The sequence below is a fragment of the Ceratotherium simum genome, chromosome 3 (genome assembly GCF_057802395.1).
Source record: "Ceratotherium simum simum isolate JZ-2026a chromosome 3, ASM5780239v1, whole genome shotgun sequence".
NCBI classification, from domain to species: domain Eukaryota; kingdom Metazoa; phylum Chordata; class Mammalia; order Perissodactyla; family Rhinocerotidae; genus Ceratotherium; species Ceratotherium simum.
This window is the reverse complement of record NC_141902.1, coordinates 43,785,324-43,806,366: the sequence shown is the minus strand read 5'-3', so window position 1 is coordinate 43,806,366 and position 21,043 is coordinate 43,785,324. Positions and strand designations below refer to the sequence as shown.

The window sequence follows — 21,043 nt, the reverse complement described above, 5'->3', positions numbered from 1 at the left end:
GAAGTATTTGACTGTCGATGTGGTACAGTTACTCTGGTTTTCTGAATCATTTCTCAGTTTTTCAGGGGCTCTGCCCATCAGTATCAGCCTTGCAAGAAGAGAATGGTGGTGTAACCATGACAGAGTAGCAAATATTCCAGATAAGAATATTTTGGTACATTTTAAAAGAAACTCTCCCTGGTGTTCACTGACTTAAAAATATTTTTAAAACATGATACGTTATAAACCTCTTCGATATCAAGGGGCAGGATATAATGATTTGTATATTTTATTTTGACTTTACATGCGGTGTTAAAAACCCAAAGTACATATTATTTACACATCCACAATACAAGTTTACAAGATCTCTATACATGTTAAAGTACTCTATAAAACAGTATAGAGCCACTTCACTTGAGGGTTACTTTTTATGCCGTACCATTAAAAAAGATACAATCTGTGTTTACCTTTGCACAAATGGATAAAGCATTTAAAAATTAAATTAACAGGATAGAGACTAGATTTTATGTTAGAAATTTCAACATAAATACTGATAGAACTCACATTACAAACTACAAGGCAGCACAATGTTACAAAATGTTATCCGGGTTCACATAGAGTTACTGTTCCATGTTCCGCACGCCGGGGTTAATATTGGTAAGGTGAATTCAAACACGTTTGTTGGCGGTGGACTGAGTACTGTTTACCGTTGGTTGGTTTAATTTATTATTAATCTGTAATATTTTAGTTGCAAAGCTGAAGTGTTTCAAGAACGGAAGTTTTAGCTTTTGAGCTTCCAGAGATCTCAGGGAATCACGTTCTTTACAAAACGGTATTCTCAAAGGAAAAGGATAACTGTATCACTATTCTACATTCTGTATACAAATGCTCTGGTCTTCTGCAACCCATCCTCCCCCAAGTAATGTATATCATCAGCGTTATCACAAGCAAACAGGTGAACCTGTTTGTCTGACTAAGTCAGGAGTCTTCCTCTGCCTCAATACTTTCTAGATTAGGCTCAATAAACCACGGTGTGGTGTGCAGCATATTAACTGAAACAATCATCGGGGTTGCACATCATCAACTGCAAGAGGCTTTTGCAAAACTACCAATAAATGACTCTATATGGCTTCCACAGGTGTCACTTTACCCGGGAGACCTCATTTGACTTCACATTATCACTGTTTCATCCTTAGGAAAGCAAGAGTGGAATGTTTATCATGGCAAAGGGTGTAATGCTGCTATCTGGGTGGATTGTTTTACAATTACTTGTTCTAGGTTTGTTTTATGATTTTTTAAAAAGTCTTTTCAGGTGCTGGTTGAAAAACATTGACAACTGGCACTCAGTAAATGATGTGCTATACTGAAAACACTTGACATATTTTAGTACTTCTATCATTCTCATGAATAAGGCACAAAATGCACAGATTCAGGTAAACGCACATGTAATATTTACAGTATATTGTCATTACCTGCATGACTTAGGAGAAAATTCTCACATAACATGACATAGACAACATGATTGCACCACTGTTAGGTTTTCATAGACTGTTTCTGTTAAGCCAATTACAATTCCTTCCACATCTCCTTCTTTTGTCTTCTGTTTTATTTCATTTTTTTATCTTGGGGGTAGGAGGAGTTAAAGGAGAAAGCAAACACAATCAAAAGAAAACCTTATTAATGTGTCCAAGGTTAAATAGAATGATTCAGGCTTGGATTCACAGTGGACAGGTAAATTTTACTACTAAATACTGGTGGATAATCAAGGATACCTCTTAACGTCTCTATCTCCTTAAGCTGGCAAGACTGTAATAGAAGTTTTAATGAATAGCAGCACAAAATTACTTAGAACTCTTACATTCTGGCATTGGGTACCACGTAAGTCAAGTTAATCATTTTGATGGTCAAATCGGCCTCGGTTTTATTTCTTTCTCCCAATGGACTGCTGTAGGAAGAAGTTATTGTTTCTTGTTCAGTCATGCTCAATGTAAACAACTCCATAGCACAAGAAGATGCAATGGGCACCTAAACAGAGCCTAGTGGGTACAGAACACACAGGCACACACGCACGCACACACACATACACAGGCAACACAGTTCGTTGGTGGCATGAAAAAAATGCCACACATGAAAAAAATGCTACAGTTTGGGTCAAAGACTGAATTTTTAGCAAATTGGTAATCTACAAGTTTGTTTCTTTGAGACATTACCATTGTTTTTCGACATTTGTGCAAGAGGCAAGGTGAATGCATACGTATTAAAATGTTCACATTTAATGGGAAGACCACACATAATGGCAGTCTAAGTTGAACCCATTTTCAAGTATTTGCTCACAGATTCTTCTGAGTACTGGATCAGCTCTTTATACCGGTGAGATAGCCCCTTGGAGCTACACATCACTTTAGCTTCAAACAAAAGAAATGGAATGACCAGCACCTTCCTTTGTTTTCAGACAAGTACACAGAAGCCTTGCTGCAGTAGCTACACGTGGCAAGTTCTGATGTTGCCAAAGTTAGAAAGAGTTTCTTTGGCCACTTGGTTCTCTTAAAATACAAGCGAGTCTCTTGTCTTAAGGTACCCTTACAACATCATCCTCTCAGCAACACGGACAGGATAAAGCCACAGAGGGAATAGCACACTTGAGGCCTAGTAAGTGTATTTGTTCAGTGGTCTGACAGATGTGGTTTGAGGAACAAATGAAGGCTTTGGTGGCACATCAGGTTTTAAGGACGGTGTCCTCTTTAGTCCCGTCCTAGGAAGGGTGCCATTACTGGTGTAGCTGCTCTGTCTGGAGAGGGAAGGCTGCAGATGAACACTCACTGGTGTTCCCTGAATGTAGTCCACCTTCGCCCCTGTGGGGGTAGGCATGTACCCCCCACGGTTCACACTAGGCTGTCTAGATAGCAAAACACCATTTGGTGAGTTTAAGTTTTTAGGCATAGCAGATATAGAGTGCCTCTGGGAAGAATTTTTGTGATAACCCCTTTGTCTTTCCAGAGAAGTCATTGGGACTCCAGGAGTGGTGGGGACGTCCACTCGCTTGGTTGGGCTATTTCTGGGGAGAGTTGAAGGAGGAGAATATAGTGATGCCTCCCGGTTAGGGACCTTGGGTGGGACCTCAGACATAGGTCCCGCAGGATCCAGCATTAGGGTCTGGTGGGCCATTTGGATATCTCCCATGATGGCTTTGGGGTTACTATTTGGGTCATTTAGATGCTTCAGGAGATCATTGAGGGTATTTCTGGAATCCACAGAACGCCGGTGATCTCTTTTACTGGATGACTTTGTAAGAGGGTGGTCAATGTTTTGAAGCTTCTTTTCAGCTTTGTGAGCATTGGAGTTTGAGAAAGACGTGTTGTAGTCATGGGTAGCATTAGGAAGAACAATGGCACTGGGGATATGCCCATGACTTAATGGGGAATGGGGTGGAGGACTAGAAGGAAAAAATTGGGGGGTTTCTTTCCTTGAAGCCCCATGGCCATGGGCCTTGTCTGAGTGGCTCTTCATGGCCTGCAGGGTCTTCTGGTGAAGCACAGGCGTAGACTCAGGCGTGGGGAGAGCAGCCAGCTCAGGAGGTTGGCCTCGATGGTCCATTACCATGGATTTAGTATCTCCATTGGGTGGCAGCTCTTTCCGATTGGTCAGCAGGTTACTATACAATTTGGGAGAATCAATATTCTGTTGATATTCCTTGACCGGGCTGTCAAAGAGACCATTCAGTTTGGCAAAACTTCCACTGGAGTCTGTGCATGACTGGGCAGATTCTGCATCTTTATGGATCTTCCTGTTTTTCCGAACAAACATGTCACGATAGCAGTATACTGCTACACCTGCAATGAATGCACCCAAAACAAAAGCAGCAAAGACACAGGTGATGAGGACATTCATGTGGACCATCTGGTTGGACTCTCCAGACTGGACTTCCCATCGTACACCTGCAATAGACGCACAGGAAAAGAGTCTGAGTGACGTGCTTCTTTAAAACAGTATTTGCCAGCAAATGGCTTCCATTGAGCCAACACTACCTTCACATGGTCCATATGCTTAGCTTGGAGGGTCAGGTAGACTCTAAAATTCCATATATTTTTTTTCTTTAATCACAATAGGATTCCCAGAGACATATACGGTTGCTGCAAATGCCAGGATAACCCTAATTTCCCATTGATCTGTGTCTGTCTGTCTTCCATCGCCCAAGCCCTCTTAAAGAGTTGTTATATAATATGTGAAATTTTAAGAGTTTCTATCTAAAAATTAGAGTTAGAAAGTGTATATTTTCTAAACGGCCAATTTTAAACTCATGAAATGCTTTGTCTCATGATTTTCTCCTAATTCATAAATCAGGATAAAAGGGCAGCTGCTGGGATTAGGGAAATGTATGAATCGGCATAAATATATATTATGCTAAAATAATTATGCTAATATGATTACGCTATCTTAAATAGAATAAAAACACATAATTTGTTCACAAATTAAAAGCATCTGCTTCGTCATTGTTAGTTACAAATATAGATTTTCATATTTTCTTTGATTTTTTTTTTCATGCCATCTTGGGGTGAAGCACTCTTAAATTGCCTCCTATGATAGAAATCCAGACAGTCTAAAGAAATATACTATGTATCAGTTAAGTAATATCCAATTATCTTGAGATATTTAAGAAATATTTAAATTAGACTAAAAGAAGAAGAGTGAATTAGTTTGTAATTATTGGGATTTTTAATGCAACCACAGACATCTAACAGTCAATCAAAGAAATGTTAGTTTTAGAGGTATCCAAGTCTGTTACATGCTATAAACACAGCTATCCCAGAATAAGGTAAGTCAGAGTGATTTTGAAGATTCTGTTGCTTTAGGTTAGTACTAAGGGCTTTGAACATTAGTTGTTTTTAATCAATGTTTGGGGTTATGGAATTCAGTGGCATCGTGAAAGACAAAGAAAGAAAAGTAGGACGAAATGGTATTATGAAAGAAAGCAAAGCAGAAAGAAGGATTATAAAATTGTTTACCATGAAATCACATAAAAACCAAAATCAACAGATGTAAATCATAAATGACAATGCACTGCTATAAAAACTGATTGGAAACCTGATACCATAGTTTAACAAGGACTAAAGAAAAGATTTTTCCAGAGTATATATCTAATAAGCTAACTCAACAGGCAGCAGTTTTCTAACTGCTTCTATTATGGGCTGAAAATGACAGTTATGGACAAGCACCCTGTCATGTTTTATTGCTTGTGGCATTCAAGCAACTTAGCACCCCACATACCCTTTCCTACTGCACATGGAATTGCAACTAAACAAAAGGCTGCAAAGGGCTCCTAGACAAAACATCTGATGTCAGGATATTTGCAATTAATTAGGTTTTTTTTTTTTTTTGTGAGGAAGATCAGCCCTGAGCTAACATCCAATGCCAATCCTCCTCTTTTTGCTGAGGAAGACTGGCCCTGGGCTAATATCTGTTGTGCCCATCTTCCTCTTTTATATGGGATGCCGCCACAGCATGGCTCGACAAGCAGTGAGTCCGTGTGCGCCCAGGATCCGACCCTGTGAACCCTGGCCACAGAAGCGGAGCGCGCGCACTTACCCGCTGCGCCACCGGGACCCCCAGAGTTTTGTTTTTTGATGTTGCTGGGGTGACCCTTGAAATTCTCTGATACTGAGCAGACTCTCAGTTTTTTCAGACAGAAACTAACACAGATTAGATTGTCTGAGTCGCTGGTTCACCACCTCTTTCTTTAACAGGGTTTCCACCTCTTTCATCTGTTAAGGAATGCGCTCCACATGTCCACAGAAACCGAAGTGACTGCAGCCAGTGGAGGGGGTAACAACAGCAGCAAGTCCAGTTCCGGTTCCCCTCAAGAGAGCCCTAAGTCCACACGCTCCTCAGAGATAGCAGGAATCAGGTTTCCACTCAGTGAGAGATGACTTCCCTGGTGAGGCCTTACCCTTTGGGATACCTGATAAAGGATCAGTAAAATCAGAAGTGTTTGGGTCATCTTGAACTACAAATTTCCGGGAGCTCGTCAGTTTAGGTCTCCAGGTATCAATCACTTTAGGTGTAATTTCTGGGATACTTGCCATTGTGGTAACAGAAGATGAAGATACCTCCATGTCTGTGGTGGCAAACAGATTTTTATTAACGTGGGTAGCGTTGGCAGATTTTTCTGACCGGTCTGTTGCATTTTTAAGTAAAGTTTAAGTAAATTTTATGAGAAAGCCTATTCTAGGATTTCATAAAAACACGTCTGAGGAGACTACCCCAAATCCCTTTATCACAAGGGAAAACTAAAAATTAACAATAAAGATATATTAAGCAGATTTCAAAATTAAAGATACTCAAAAACACTGCTATTGAAGCCCGTGTGGTAATTAATGACACTCATGGAAAAGGTAATACAAATCCCAAAGAGGAAATGCTATTTTCACATCCTTTTGTGAGACAACATCATTTCATTTCTTTTTGTGTATATTTTTAAAAGCATTTCCACAGATGGTTGGAAACTGTATATCCTTTACTGGGGAACCTACAGGGTAACTTCATCAGAAAACACTTGATTTTGGACCCAGTAAAGTAGGCTGTCCAGCTTTGCCATGGACCTCCCATCCGTCTGCAGATTACTGACTGCACTGATTACCAGGGCTCACTGTCCCTGGTAAAGCATCGACGCAGGGATGAACCTTGCCCGTGCCTTCCAAAATGCCTGGGGAGTTTCTTCCAGAGAGTTAGCAGCAACTCATGCAAAAAAATGGCATTTACAAGCTGAATAAAGATGTTCTGATACATGAGATCTGCCATCCTTTTCTCCCCCCGAGGAAAGAAACTGCTGGTGAGTTTTAGAAGCAGCAATAGGACTGGGAGTAACTTAACCTCTTAGCATGTCTATTCCTGATTTCCACCAAGTAGATTTTCCCTCAAAATGTAAGCATATGATTTTAGGTTAAAACTCCGGAGACCCCAATTCAGACTGGTGCAACGGTCACAGATGAAGACTCCAACACAGATACAGACAGCAGGGCGTGGAGAGCCCGTTGAACACCTCAATACATCAGAAACCAGCTTCATTCAATGGAAGCCTTTCGTACACCACTGAGACGACAACATTCAAAGATTCCCAGGATCACCACAAACCATTCCAAAAAGATCTCTAAAATTCATAAATACACATTTTGGGGAAATGTGTATTTGCTTACTAGGTCTTAGGAAAGGTGAGAAGAGAAGGGGAAAATAATGAAATTCTGCCATCCATTAAATATAGATGGTCAGAGGGAACATTCACAATGCACAGGGGTGAGAGAGAAGAAAGCTTGGGTGATGTGCGTGCAGCTGGAATGCAGCCTATGTTAATCCATTTGATTTTTCTTAAAGGATGTGCCTCGGTCAATGATGGACTGTTAACATGCTACACGGGGGTGAAGTGCTGAGTCAGAAAAAGTCTTTCGGTACCATCGGTGGGATTATGAGTTGAAGCAGAAAAATGAAGGGCTGCCAAACTGCGCAAAAGGAGGGGAGAAGGGGCTGAAAATGCTGAACTGAAGGAAAGAAAAGGTCGTTAATTCAAAAAAATTAAAAAAAACTAACCAGATGTTGGACCGCCAAATATTTTGTAATCTGGTGTAGTTGAAGTAGGCAAAATTTCTAAAAGAATTAAAGGAACAAGTAATCAGTAAAAAGTAACCAAAAGAAAGCAAAAATTTATGAATTCCAATTAACTAAAAAAGTCCAAAGAAAAGACTATAAACTAAAAGATTAACCTATTGGTTAGACTACCTTTTTCTAGATTTCCTACAAAATTGTAAATGGTGAAGGAAAAAAAAAAGTAAGATTCTTCTCTACTGTATCCCCATGACCAAACAGCTCAGCTTTTGCGAAGTTTAAGTTAAATGCTAGGTGGTATGTGTCCTGAGTCATTAAAAGGCTGATTGTAAAATAATGTTCACGTGCAAATGTGATCAAAAAGAAGTGCCAGGAAGGAAGGGAAGACTGGGTCTTACCATGGCAGTCCCCTAGATGGGCCGTGTGGCCGTATTCCGTGTCCTGTTCATATCCTCCAGCGCTGTGGTTATGGAAAGCAAAGAAGTCTTCGGTTAACAGCCTTCATAGGAACACAAGTGACAATCAGAGCAGAACCAAGAACACAGATTGATTAGTAAGAACAGGCAAAGAGAAAAAATGGACATTTCAACCTGGCTTGCTAAAATGAGTATTCTGTTAAACATTTGGTAACTAGAATGTTTAAAAGAGCAGAAGAGAATTGATTTTTCTCTTCATCCATTTCCCTTAAGTATTATAGTGTCTACAACCTCCCTTTCCTCTCACAGCTCCAGATTTTCTTTTTTGTACTTCTTCCATACCAAAAAAAAAAAAAAAAGAAAGAAAGAAAAGTAGTGTTATTGGAAGTTTTCTAAAATTTCTGGCTTTAGAGACTTTGGAGAAGATAGAAGCAGATCTGGAGAAGATCTTGGCTAACGTGACAAGTATACTTACAGCATCCCTGGGGTCACTCTACCACAGCCCCCTTGGCTTAACCAGCCACAGTACGGGTCCCGAGATGCAATGCAAGACCTGTAGAAAACCAAACAGAATGTAACTTGGGTTTTCTCATCATCAAAGTTCTCGATGATGCAAGACCCAGGTAAGCAAAGAAACATCAGCTTACTTTTTACATGATCCATAACGCTCACAGCGACTGAGGGGGATGCGAACAACGCAGCTGGAGAATGCCACATACAAAGCATGATGATCTTTATCCAACTGTAATGAGATGACCTTTCTGTCCTCCTCATTCTCAGCATTACACCTATATTGTGGGATACATTTTGAAGCCATATGGTTAGTAAGTCAAAAGCTACATGAACTATACAAGGCAAGTGGGGTTTGGTTTTTGCAATTACTGAGAGCTAGGGAGGTCTTAAGGAATATTTTCCGTAGCAAACCAGGCAAGTTCATAGTTTGGGAAGTAATAATTATGTGATTCTTCTTCTACTGCTCTGCATGGTTGGTTAAATTTCAGGTTGGACAAAGGGTTTTTTAAGATTACTTTCCCATTCTGATGATTGAAGGGAATTGCATTTATGAAGACCATGTTAGACTACAGGAAAGAAAAAGGATGTTTTAATTCATTTAAATCTTCCTGTGCTAGGTGCTTCTGGATCTCTCCTTAGTCACCTTTGCTCCATTTCTCTCACCCATTTCTCATTTGTTTCAATGGTCCAAATAATCTTTTATATTAGTGATTGGAAGAACTGTATTCTGTTTGTGTGTGAATGCTTGCAACCAATTGTCGGCTGCATCCTGAAATGTATCTGCAAGGTAAGAAGGGTGGTGCCAAAATGTTCTCATTTTCCACAGGTGAAAAACAAGGGCTGAATTATTTTTAAACCCATCAAGTGCCCACCCTCCAAGCCCTAGTGGACTCAGGAAAACAACAAACCCAGGATATATTTCAGTGAGAAAAAAAAAAAACACCCAAAACACTAATATGCCAAACCACTGCTAATTTAGAAGGCTGGAAGGAAATGACTAGACGAAACACATGCCAGAAATTTCTGAGCAGTGCTCAAGAGCATTCTCGTAAAATATACCTACTTTGCATGGTTGTAGGCTTCAATCTCTTCCAGTAATACGCTGTCATTCAAAGAGAAAGGACTGGTCTTTGCCAAAACTTTAAGTACCACGCCAGCTTCTGAGCCAACAAAGATGACTGTGTAGTTCTGGTAGGGTCCAGCAGAATGGTCAACAGCGATGGCCGTCAGTCTGTACCTGTCAGAGGAGGTGGGCCAGGTCAGAGGGGTAGGCCAAAGAGAAGAGAAGGGATGCGAGTTGGCCGCTGGATGGGAGTGGGCCACTGTTTCCGCATCCTTACCTGATCCGAGTCTTTGTGAACCAGGGCTCATCTGCAATGGGTGGGACGGCAGAGTCCATCAGGGGGTGGGATTTGATGAAGGACAGGGTTTCATCTGGGAAATCGATGGAGGTTTTATACGCTTCTGCAAGGCCATACTTTGCACAACACCCAGGCCTGAAAGGAAAAGTGTGTTTTTCCCCTCACAAATTGTATTTAAGGAATAAATGTCCATTCTGAAAGAAGAGGTCAAGAGAGAAAGGAGTGAGCAAAACCCCGTGGAGCAATGCTATTTCCCTGGATCCTGTGGTTCTCCATGTTCCCGCTCACAGGCTTATGTTTACTGACTTCCTGCCTGCAGCTGCACAGGCCCCTCTTGGCATGCGAGGCCAGCCCTGCTGCTCTCGGAGGATGATGCTCCAGTGACCACAGGGTTTTGTTAAAGACAAAAACCCTTTTTGTCTCTTTTCTTTACCTTGGCTTTGGTACTTTGTCCTCAGGGACTGCTGTCCACACAGAATCCGGAGTTCTCTGTTCTTTAAACCGTCCCTTGAATACTTTTTCAATGTCGTCCATGCTGAATGCACAGACTGCAGAACCAGGAATGCTGAAAAGGGGGAAAATCAGGAAAATCATCAGGTGACAATGGGCTGCTCTTGGTCCCCACAAGCAAGCACAGACTGTCTTTGGAACTGCAGGATCTGTTCTCACCTGTTGAGCTGGGTGGTGAACACCCCGACCACAGTGGGGATGCCATTGATTTGTATTATGTCTGTAATGGACTGCAGGACATCAAAGTAGAAAAACGAATCTCCGGGGACAGAACAGTTAAGCCGAGCCTTCAGAAATGAAGTCCAGTGTTTCTCTAGGACCCGCTGGGAGCCACCCATGTCGTTTTTACATATGCGGGCCACACGGGAATATACAGCCTGCCCAAGAGACAAAGCAAAGCACCAGGGTTATGAGCACGGAGGAGGAATGGAAACCAAAAGCTGCTATTTAAGGAAGGGACAAAAAATGCTCAAGATAGATCTGGTTCAAAAGAACCTGGCAGCCTTCTCTAGAGATCTGTATGGTAAAAATGTAAACTAGATTTACCTGTGAGAAAGAAGGGCCATTTTCCTGTTCTGCCAAACAAGCTCTCCATAAAGTAAGCTAGCGAACTGCTTGGCTGAAGGGGAACCATTCCCCCACTTTGTCTCCCGCTTTGCTTCTCATATTGTTAATGAAATGTGCCATCCTTAAACTTGGCATAGAAGGGGTGGCAATGCTTTAAAATTATATGGGCTTTTACTGAAGCACCCGAAATTGAACAGGGGCCCCTATTTTCCTTCCTGCCTTTTGATGCTGAGAAAGGAAAAACTATCAATAGATTTCTAAAGAGATAAAGAAGGATCCATAGCTCAAGGGTGCCTGTAGAGCACTCTGTGTAGTGACAGAAAAAGATGACATTTTTCAAGGCCCAAGGCTGCTGTTCCCACTCTGGCCATTGTTCAGGTGTTTCCCAGCAATTACTCTCATGATAAGCAACTCACCTCTCTGCACTTGGCCCTAAATGCATTGAGTGCCGGAAAGCATGCAAAGACCATAACTGCTAAATTCCATGGGCTCAATTCCATGCAATACAAGTCCATAATACAAGTCAAGTGCATATACTTGCCTTGCCTAAATTATTGTGTTCCACTGCAATTTCTCGAAAGAAGAAATAGACATAGTTTCCATATTCTATGGCATGAAGAAAATGTGGCTCTAAAAGAAAAATGGAAAATAAACTGGTTCCTAAAGGACAATTCAATTAGCATAAGACCCCGAGGACTAGTCATGACTGACAGATGTGGCATAGCTACATTCAAGCCAATGAGAACTCCGATATGAGTTTGAGGAGTCCCAATATTGGGTGTGTTGAAGCTCAGGGAACCCAGAGTCTTTAATGTCAGCTAATGGACTGTAAAAAGCCTACAGGGAACTGAACTACAGCAAAGGTCTTTATTTCAACAGATTTATTCATTAACCTATTTAACTAGGGAAGAAAACCTCTTAACGTTGAGAATAAAAAATCTTGATTTCTAGACTCCAAAGAACAAAATGACTCTGCAGATATGAACTAATCGATTTTCACTAATTTTCCAGGATAGGTAGATGGGAGTGAGCAAGGAGTATGATGTGCATTTAGAGCTAGGCAAATTGGCACAGAGAAATGGAATCTCTTTTTTTGAGGTCACCTAGGATAAAATCCTGGATGCATCTACTTTCCTGACATGGCTACTGGTCTCTTCATCTCCGTCAATGCTCCGGTTCACAACCAAAGCAGCTTGTACTTGCTCTAAATAAACAATATAAGGTCACGCACTGAACCTCCTGATGCCCACGGCTCCTGTTTGCACTCGGCCATCCCACTACCCTTGGCAATCCCACAACACTGCTCTTCAAAGGTACCTTTTATCCACTTGGAATCATATTTTATTGTACGAAGGGCAGATCCATCGCCCATGCTTCGATAAATAACAGCATCACTGGCCAAGAAGTCAGCCACTGTGGCAGAATACAGCTTCCCATCTGAAACCAAAGTTATAATTTGGGTAAAAAAATGATAATTACTCTGTAGTGTGTTATCCTATATAGTGTGTTATACCCTCTAGAGTGCCTTCACCTGTGTTATCACTAAATATACAAATAAATCTAAACCTGATACTTAAAATCAACCTGTGTCAGGTTGGCCAATGGTATTATCTAATTTTACAGATGAGGGATCTAAGCATCAAAAAGTTAAGCAACTTAGTCAGGGTCACTGGCCTAGTTAACAACAGAGCCAAGTGTCAGAATACTTATAATATGCTCACTTTTAATTCCTCTTTTTTGGAAATTTGTTCATAGCTTTTAGTCTTTGAAATGCCTATATCAATGTAGCTATCCTAGTTATGAGCTTTTTTTTTCTTCCTTTAAATTCCTTTTGCACCTTCAACGTCATTAATCATTTACATTCATTACACCAAAGGATCTTACCAGCAAAAAGGGCAACATTGGTTTGTCTGGCATCAAATGGGCATCTTGCCAGGCCACTAATTTCTTCCCCATCATACTCTAAGGTATTCAACTACAAAAGAAAAATAAATAGCTGGTGTCACATCTGTTCAATGTTCCTGTTTGAAGGCAATACTGCTTTATTTGTACTGAAATTCTATTTGAAGAATTCTGTCTTTATTCTTTCATAGCATTAGATATAAAACAAATTACTGAGTTATAGCAGAAAGGATTCAACTCTAACAACATACCAGTGAAGGAAGAAAAGTTGATTAAAAAAAGCACATCATATAAAATATACTTACCCTATAGTATCTACACATGGGATTAAACGCATTGGTACCACAAACAAAAACCATCTCATCGTTTCTTGGAACAAATACTTTAATAAAGTTGTGGCATTCATCCTAAAGAAAGTAATAATCACATTAATATTAGACATTCCATATGCTGGCACCGTGGGATCAAGCCCACATAAAGACTACATCTAGCAGGTACTCGTCTGTTTCACTTACTTTATGCTTGCCTTTCATAGCACAGTTTTCTCGATCCTGTTGTCTTGACCGCCATGTCAGCTTCTGTATTAATTAAGTAAAACCAAAGTTCCATTTTCAATTGTGAAAATTTTTGGCAGGGAGGGGAACACTATTCAAGTTCTGACAGAATGCAAATAAATTTGCCAACTACACTTGCTCACCTTGCTTGGTATGACTTCCGTTTTGGGGATTTCATTTAAATTTACCGTATAAACTTGATCCCTGTGGGAAACAAGGCAGTAAGTCATACCGTGCGAATGCATCAAAATGTTAAGCTGCTGCTTATTTTATTTTTACAGATTTGCTTTTATTGTGTTTTCGAGATCATTTGGATTTTCTCTGTCTCCAACAAAGTCAACAAAGAGTACTTTTTCATGAGTGAGATGCCTTTATATATCACTGTGGTTAGGGAGCAAAGAAAGCTCTTCTCTTCAGGCGTGGGTCAAACTGCTACTTGGTATTAGCACAGACATACTTCTAATATTTGCTTGAATAATTCCAAGTTAAAAAAGAATAAAGATTTTTTTCCCCTGCTGTTTTAGGAACAAAGAATGGTGTATGATTTCTTGATGGCAGTAATAAAATAGCACCGCTGAAGGCCCTAGCTCTGTGTTTTGTTCCTGGTACACAACACTGACTCTTCTCGGTGAATATTTTTGGCTGCTTGCAATTTTTGATCACTATCACATATTAGTTTTTCATGAACTAGACACATTAATGCAAGCACCACAAGAGAAAAGAATTTTAATCTAATAAACCAACGAGAGGAAAATTACCTGCCAGCAATATAAAGTGTGTCTTGAATTTTCAACATCAGCTGAAAGTCCAGCCTGTGCTGCGATTCATTGCCTGAAGGGCGTCCTCTAAAAACCGGATATTGCCTTGAATCTGCAAGTAAAAATGGGCTAAACCATCAGTCAGGATTATGGAGCTAAAGAATCAATATACAGCATTGATTAGCTGTATATACTAGTTGTAGAGGGGTTTTAACTAAATTCCTCCTTTAAGGTCTTGAATATAAATGAATAAAAGATGGTGATGGTGAATGTCAGCAAATGGTCTTTTTCTTTTAACTGAAAATATATAACCTATATTTGAGTTGTTTTAGAAAAACACCCAACACAACTGTCCCGTTTTCTCCAAACACTAGAAAATGACTGTGGATAAATTAATATGTAAAACAATTTTCAGACATAAAACTCTTTCTCTTTCTTTCTAAAAATGAATATGCTTTTAAATCAAAACCAAAAAGGCTTCCTTCTTAGAAAAGGAGAATGTTCTTTAGATTACTTACAGTGATAGTCAACAGTATTAAGGGGCTCATCGTCTTCGGGAAAGCTGACCGCCCTCAACTGGGAAATCATCAGGAGCAGCATGTAGGCACAAAGCAGGAAGAACCTCATGGTGGGCCAAGACAAAGTCAGAGCAGCCCCTCCTCAGAAATCCCACTTAGCTACCTGGAAAACAGAAGCAGTTTGGAAAGATCTCTATACTGTAATGAAACTTTTCTCATTTGTAATCAGCTCAATTTTCACCACCAGCTCTCCCCAATGCCCCCTTCCCACCAGGACCCCTGGCAGAGGTGGAGGAGGTCTCTCTGAAACACAGGCAAAAGATGGCAGCATGCCAGGCCTGATTCAAGCATCTGGTGAGCATACTGAAGTTTTAGGCAAATTTGTAAGAGTTGTTGAGGTAACTATGTATGTCATCACAGCAACATCACCAGACCATCCACAAGCAGAAATGCTGGCTGCTGACTTGGCAAGAAGATGGACAAAGTTGGGATTAGAATTTTAATTAAACTCCAATCTGTTTCCCTTCCCTCAGCCTTGAAATACATCCAGTATAGCTTGTCTCTGTCCCCCACGAAATGCCCATGCTACTTCGCAAATATCCAGGGAGGTGATAGTCCTGTCATCCCTTATCAGATCTTTGCTTAGGGCATTGGCAAATTCCCAGCATTTCTCAAGCCTTAGCCCTAAATTCTTTTTTTTTTTTTTTTTTGTGAGGAAGATCAGCCCTGAGCTAACATCCATGCTATTCCTCCTCTTTTTGCTGAGGAAGACCGGCTCTGAGCTAACATCTATTGCCAATCCTCCTCCTTTTTTTTCCCCAAAGTCCCAGTAGATAGTTGTATGTCATAGCTGCACATCCTTCTAGTTGCTGTATGTGGGACGTGGCCTCAGCATGGCCAGAGAAGCGGTGCGTCGGGGCGCGCCCGGGATCCGAACCCAGCCGCCGGTAGTGGAGCGCGTGCACTTAACCGCTAAGCCACGGGGCCGGCCCAGCCCTAAATTCTTAAGTGGAACAGTTCTCTCAGCTTAGTAAGACCAACATGGAAGCAATGACATAAATGGCTTTGAATCAGGGTGAAAGGGAATTAAAAGAAATGAAATGATTTCATGATCAATCAGTCAAGCAAAGCAGGGCAGGGACGAAGCGGCACAGCTGACACCAGACCACTGGGGAAGTCTATGTTTTTACATAAAACCATTTGGACACAAACCAATACCCTAAGTATGCCTGTCCTCTTAGCTTTATTGAACTTTAGAGCCATAGGGGGCCTTAGGGACCATCTAGTCCAACCCCCTCATTTTTCAGATGAGAAAACTAAGGGCTGGAAAAATTAAAGGACTCAATGAATTTCATGGAGCTATTTAGGACAAGATCAGAGTCCAGACCCACATCATCTGAGTCTCCATCCAGGCTCTTTTCATCAAATTAGATGGTGGTTTTTTTCCTTCAAAAATATAGCATTACAAAACATCTTTTTGGGGTAAAGGATATATCACTATCTTTATTGAGTCATGTTTCACAGGTGTATGCATATGTTAAATTTTATCAAATTGTACATTTATATATGTGCAGTATATTTTATGTTCAATATCTCAACAAAGCTTAGCATTAATTGTGCAATATTAACTACAAAAAATTTTTAAAAATCTTAAATGCTATTAACTTATTAAAAAAAAATAAATTAGGGCCCTACTGGGCCAATGAGATGGTTACTTTTGTAAAACTATAAATGCTCCACTTTGCAACAATAACACCCCTTCCTCAACCAAAATTGTCACTTACAGCTACTGTACCAAACAGTGAAACATTAAGCCTTATCCTCAGTCTCATATATCTAACAACTTTAGGGAGATGATGAGAATCACTTCGAATTCTGGGGGAGTCCAACCACTCAGCCAAGTACTTACTATGCCTCTTTTATCTTCCTAATGTCAAATGCACAGACGCACATGTATGCTATGCAATGCTCCAATATTTCTCTTGTATACGTATACGTGAGTTTTAGAATGCTAGTTTTGCAAAAACAGAGAATAATATTGCAATACAATGTTTCTTAATGGATGATTAATCCAGCAGTAAGTTAGCGGAATCTGGGGCCGCATCATTTTGTAGTTGAAAGAGTGTGGACTTTGGCAGCAGTCTGACTTGGGCTTGGATGTAACTCCGTTACTAGCTGATTGACCTGGGAAAGGTTCTTTAATCTCTCCGAGTATTAGTTTCTTTATCTAAATTATTATCCAATACCACCTTCTCCACAGGGTGAAAAAAAACTAAATGCCTGGCACATACAGATTCTGAGCAAATTTAGTCCTCCTCACCCATTTCCTACAGGATACCATGCATAAGACCAAGTTAACCTTAAGAGTGAGCAGGGTCTGGGACAAAGATGTCCTAAAATATTAAAGGTATTTGGCCAATTTTGTTCACAAATGGATAGTTATTTTAAAATACTAAAGGATTATCTTTAGAATAAATTTCACAGCATTTCTCAAGCCTTAGCCCTAAATTCTTAAGTAGAACAGTTCTCTTAACAACATAAGCCTATTTATCAAACCTGGAAAAGAAAGTAAAAAAAAAAATCACCAATAATCCTACCATCCTAACCCAACAACCATGATGATTTGGTTATAGTCTTCTTGCCACATGCACATATTTTCAATCATGACAAGATGACATCTTTCAATCTACCACTTCTCCTGAAGCAGTGTCTTCCTGTCTTGCTTTTCCATATATGAAGTTTTGCCATAAATAAAGACTCTAGAAAGTTGAAGCAGTATAAGAATATGAAATGTTGCCCTAAAAACTAAATTCTGTTATGATATCAATCCCAAACTTCATCCTTCCTCTGGATGCAAAGTCACTGGATGACTTTCTGCCAGGTATCAGGGGAAAAATCAGAAACACCAATCAATCCTGAAGAAACTTATAAATATCTGCATGAAAACAAGAAGATAGTTCTGTGCGTCTTCTTCCACCAGGACAGGTAACCAAATGGTTCATACCACGTGGGCAGAGCCTCAATGCCCCAGAGAACAGAGCAGGGAGGGGCCCTCACCAGGAAGTGTCTCTCACAGCTGTGATTCCAGCACTGAGCCTGAGGGTGGAATCACTGCTGACTCACTGGTAAGCACCAAGCTGCCGGCTGAGCTATCATTTCCTATAATTCATTCATCTGACACTGCAGAAAGCAATTTCTCCCCATACCCTGTCCGCCACCAATCTCATCCCCCCAAAATAAAGCTTCACAACTAATTGCATCCTGTCCCTGCATAAAGCTTTATTTAAAAAAAAAATACTTTCAGATTTTCCATAGAAATTATAAATGGAAGTATTTAATGTAAAATATATATCAAAGTAAGGCTGAGTAGGGGAAGGAAGGATCTGGAAATACCTGAGAGAAATGTTCCAGGAAGGAGATTTATTTGCATGTAAACCCTTCAGACTATTTAGTTCTTATCTTATTTAAGGAAGTATCTCAGGATTCCAGCACTCAGCAAAATCATGAGACTAGTTATGAGGGCAAGTCAAGAGGCAGGACAAAATGTTGGAAAAGAACATAGGCCTTGGGGTTAGAAATATCCAAGTTCAAACTTGTTTGTGCCATTTACTTCCTGGCTCTGGAACCTTGTGTAAGTTAACCTAACCTCTTTAAGCCTCAGTTTCCTCAAGTATAAAATAGGAATAATTACCTTTACTAGCTCACAGGCTCTTCTGAGGATTAAATGAGAAGATCTATACAAAACATCTAACACAGCATGTGGTCCATGAATCTCTAGTAAATTTTAGTGAATGTTATTATGACTATTATTGTTGCATTTTATTTGGCAAAAACTTCAAAAAAAAAGGAAAGAAATGTTTACTCCTTCATCTTGTACAACTATTTACAAAACTGTTTATGTATGCCGTCATAACAATGGTAGGGATGTTCTTAGAGGATTAAGGTATAGCTTCATAAACATAGATGCCTCCAAGGAAGAGGAGGCAGCAACCTTCCTCAAGTGTAAGCTTACAGTAAAGAACACATCTATATGAGGTTATTCCTTTTAGCCAGAGAACAGGGGGACCTGAGTAAGTATACTTTGTCATTTTTTGGTATTATAGATGGGCTTCTTCCATACGTTCCTGAAGTTAAAGCCTAAATATAATGAGAAAAGTTCTTAAAAGGCATTCAGAGCTGCCAAGACAGCCAGGGCTTGAGTGGCAAGATCCTTGAGAGATGAGAGGTGCAAGGAAATGAGCCACACACTCAGCACTTGATTTCATATTATGGGATTTGCTAATTCCTAAGCTATATGAAGATGAGAGTGTAGCTATAAAGAAAAACCAAATTTTTGGCAGTCTCAAGTTTAGAACCCACCAAGAAGGAGGAGTCCTTCTAAATATCTAAAGCCTCTCACGTTTGGACCTCTGGAGATGTATTTCCTAAGGAGAGGAGGCAAACATGAGGGAAGCCAAACCTTACAAAAACTCCAACTTGATCCCCAATAAGCTAAGTCCTGGATGGGGTGGATATAATCTCCTCCTACCCTAGTTACTTGCAGAAAAGATAAGGTAGATCTTCTCTAGAGGAAAATAACATCATCCAGAGACTACAATTTTCACACAAAATGCTAACATTCAAACAGCAATTACTAGACATTCCAAGAACTAAGACTAAGAGGGAAAAAAAGACAATAGAAATAGGCCCACAGGTAATTCAGATATTAGAGTTATCAGACATAGAGTTTAAAAATAACTGTGTTTATTTTGTCCAAGAAAAAAGATGACAAGATAGAGAATTTTGCTAAAGAACTGGAATCTATTAAAACAGAATTAAATGGAAGTTCTACAATTAAAAAGCACAATAACTAAAGCTTCTTAATAGATGTGTTCAGCAACATATTTCTTGTAGCTGAAGAGAGGATTAGTCAACTGGAAGATAGGTTAGTAGAAAATATCAGACAGAAACATGGAGAGCAAAAAGGTTGGAAAAAAAAGATAAGATAGTAAGAGACACACTGGATCTTGTGAAAAAATCTAACATATTGGAGTCCTGGAGAGTAAACAGAGAGAGAGAGGGACAGATGCAGTATCTGAGAAGATACCAGCTGTATTCTTTTTCAAAACTGACAGAAGACCGCAAGTCACACATTCAAGAAGCTCTAAGAACTTCTAAATACAAAGAAAAACAAACTTAAACACATCGTAGTCAGGATGCTGAACACAAAGACAAAAAGAAATGTTAAAAGCTAAAAGATATATTACCTTCAAAGAAGGAAGAACACTACTGACAGCTGACTTATCAATTGAAACAATGGCATCCAGTAGACCATAGAATGACATTTTTAAAGTGCTGAAAGAAAATAAATTTCCAGCCTAGACTTCTATTACCAGTGAATATATTTTTCAAAAATGAAGGCAAAATAAAGATGTTTAGACAAAGAAAAATTGATAGATTTGTTGTTAGCAGTCTGAAACCAAAAGAAATACTAAAAGGGAGCTTGTTAAGCAGGAAAATTCATGGGGTTGGTTAATACAAGTTCTTTTTATGGTTACAACATAGTGGCCACATTTGAAATGAATGAATCTCAGATAGAGAAATTGGTATATAGTCTTTGTTTCCCTGAAAGCTATATTAATTCAAAGAAAATGAGAATTCATAAATGGAGTAGGCCTACTTTATCCCCAAGTCAAAGAAACCAGAAAGATACCATGTTGATTTTAAAGCTCTCCCCTGGCTCCCTTGTGGAGATACCACTCCTTGTTAAGACTCTCATACTCCATCTATCTCAGGATCTGAAAGTGGAATTGGTCCTCCCAGTTTCCCAATGATTCTTCCAGACCTTGGGCCTCCATCCTCTTATAAAATAATCTTTGCTTGCTTGAGATTCTGCCTCTCCTCCTCTCTTTTACCTGATAACTTCCCAGTCACTTTCTCTAAGAAAGATATTTCAAAGACTTTAGTAGTCCCAGTTCATGGTTCCACTCTGAGACTTGCTATCAAGCTGTAGCTTCTTCACCTCCAAAATCATAAAGTCAAGCATTGCATGCTTTGATCCCAATATCCTGTACTTCCAGCTTGCTTATCTGACTACTTTCACTGTGACTGCTCTTCCTTCTCATCAGGACCTTCAGTCTTACTAACTGCTCTCCTTTCTTCTAATCCATTAGCCTTCCCCAATCTTGACATACCACTTTATCCATCTTACACGTAACAGTCAATAGTCAATCACTTCAACAACACTTTTGCCAACACTCTAGGTTCCCTCATTCTTTGTCTCTGTGTACAACTTTCTTGCAAAGTTCTTACCTTGGATGAACTAAGTCATTCACATTCTGTGCCTGCCCAAGAGCAGCTGAGCACTAGTAAAGACAAGCACATTCTGGTCCA

At 39.9% G+C, this 21,043-nt stretch overlaps 1 protein-coding gene across 1 annotated transcript; it reads right to left on the bottom strand.

Moving 5' to 3' along the window:
• Positions 1-245: 245 nt before the first annotated feature.
• Positions 246-14,817, bottom strand: SEMA6D (semaphorin 6D). Its single transcript, XM_014780684.2, has 18 exons — positions 14,672-14,817; positions 14,154-14,265; positions 13,539-13,599; positions 13,357-13,419; positions 13,147-13,248; positions 12,824-12,914; positions 12,257-12,376; positions 11,481-11,569; positions 10,532-10,749; positions 10,296-10,427; positions 9,842-9,997; positions 9,565-9,738; positions 8,636-8,776; positions 8,464-8,541; positions 7,971-8,032; positions 7,558-7,614; positions 5,924-6,091; positions 246-3,914 (listed from the first exon to the last, which is right to left on the bottom strand). The coding sequence occupies exons 1-18, from the start codon at positions 14,778-14,780 to the stop codon at positions 2,626-2,628; spliced, it is 3,222 nt and encodes a 1,073-aa protein (XP_014636170.1). The 5' UTR covers positions 14,781-14,817; the 3' UTR covers positions 246-2,625.
• Between the last annotated feature and the right edge of the window lie 6,226 nt (positions 14,818-21,043).

What these genes read in the sequence shown, in the direction of transcription:
- SEMA6D (XM_014780684.2), bottom strand. Translation starts at nt 14,780, where the DNA reads ATGAGGTTCTTCCTGCTTTGTGCCTACATGCTGCTCCTGATGATTTCC. An exon ending in TTCACCACCCAGCTCAACAG is followed by an intron (nt 10,428 to 10,531) that starts GTGAGAACAGAT and finishes CCCCCTTTTCAG; the next exon opens with CATTCCTGGTTCTGCAGTCT. An exon ending in CGTTATGGATCATGTAAAAA is followed by an intron (nt 8,542 to 8,635) that starts GTAAGCTGATGT and finishes GGTTTTCTACAG; the next exon opens with GTCTTGCATTGCATCTCGGG.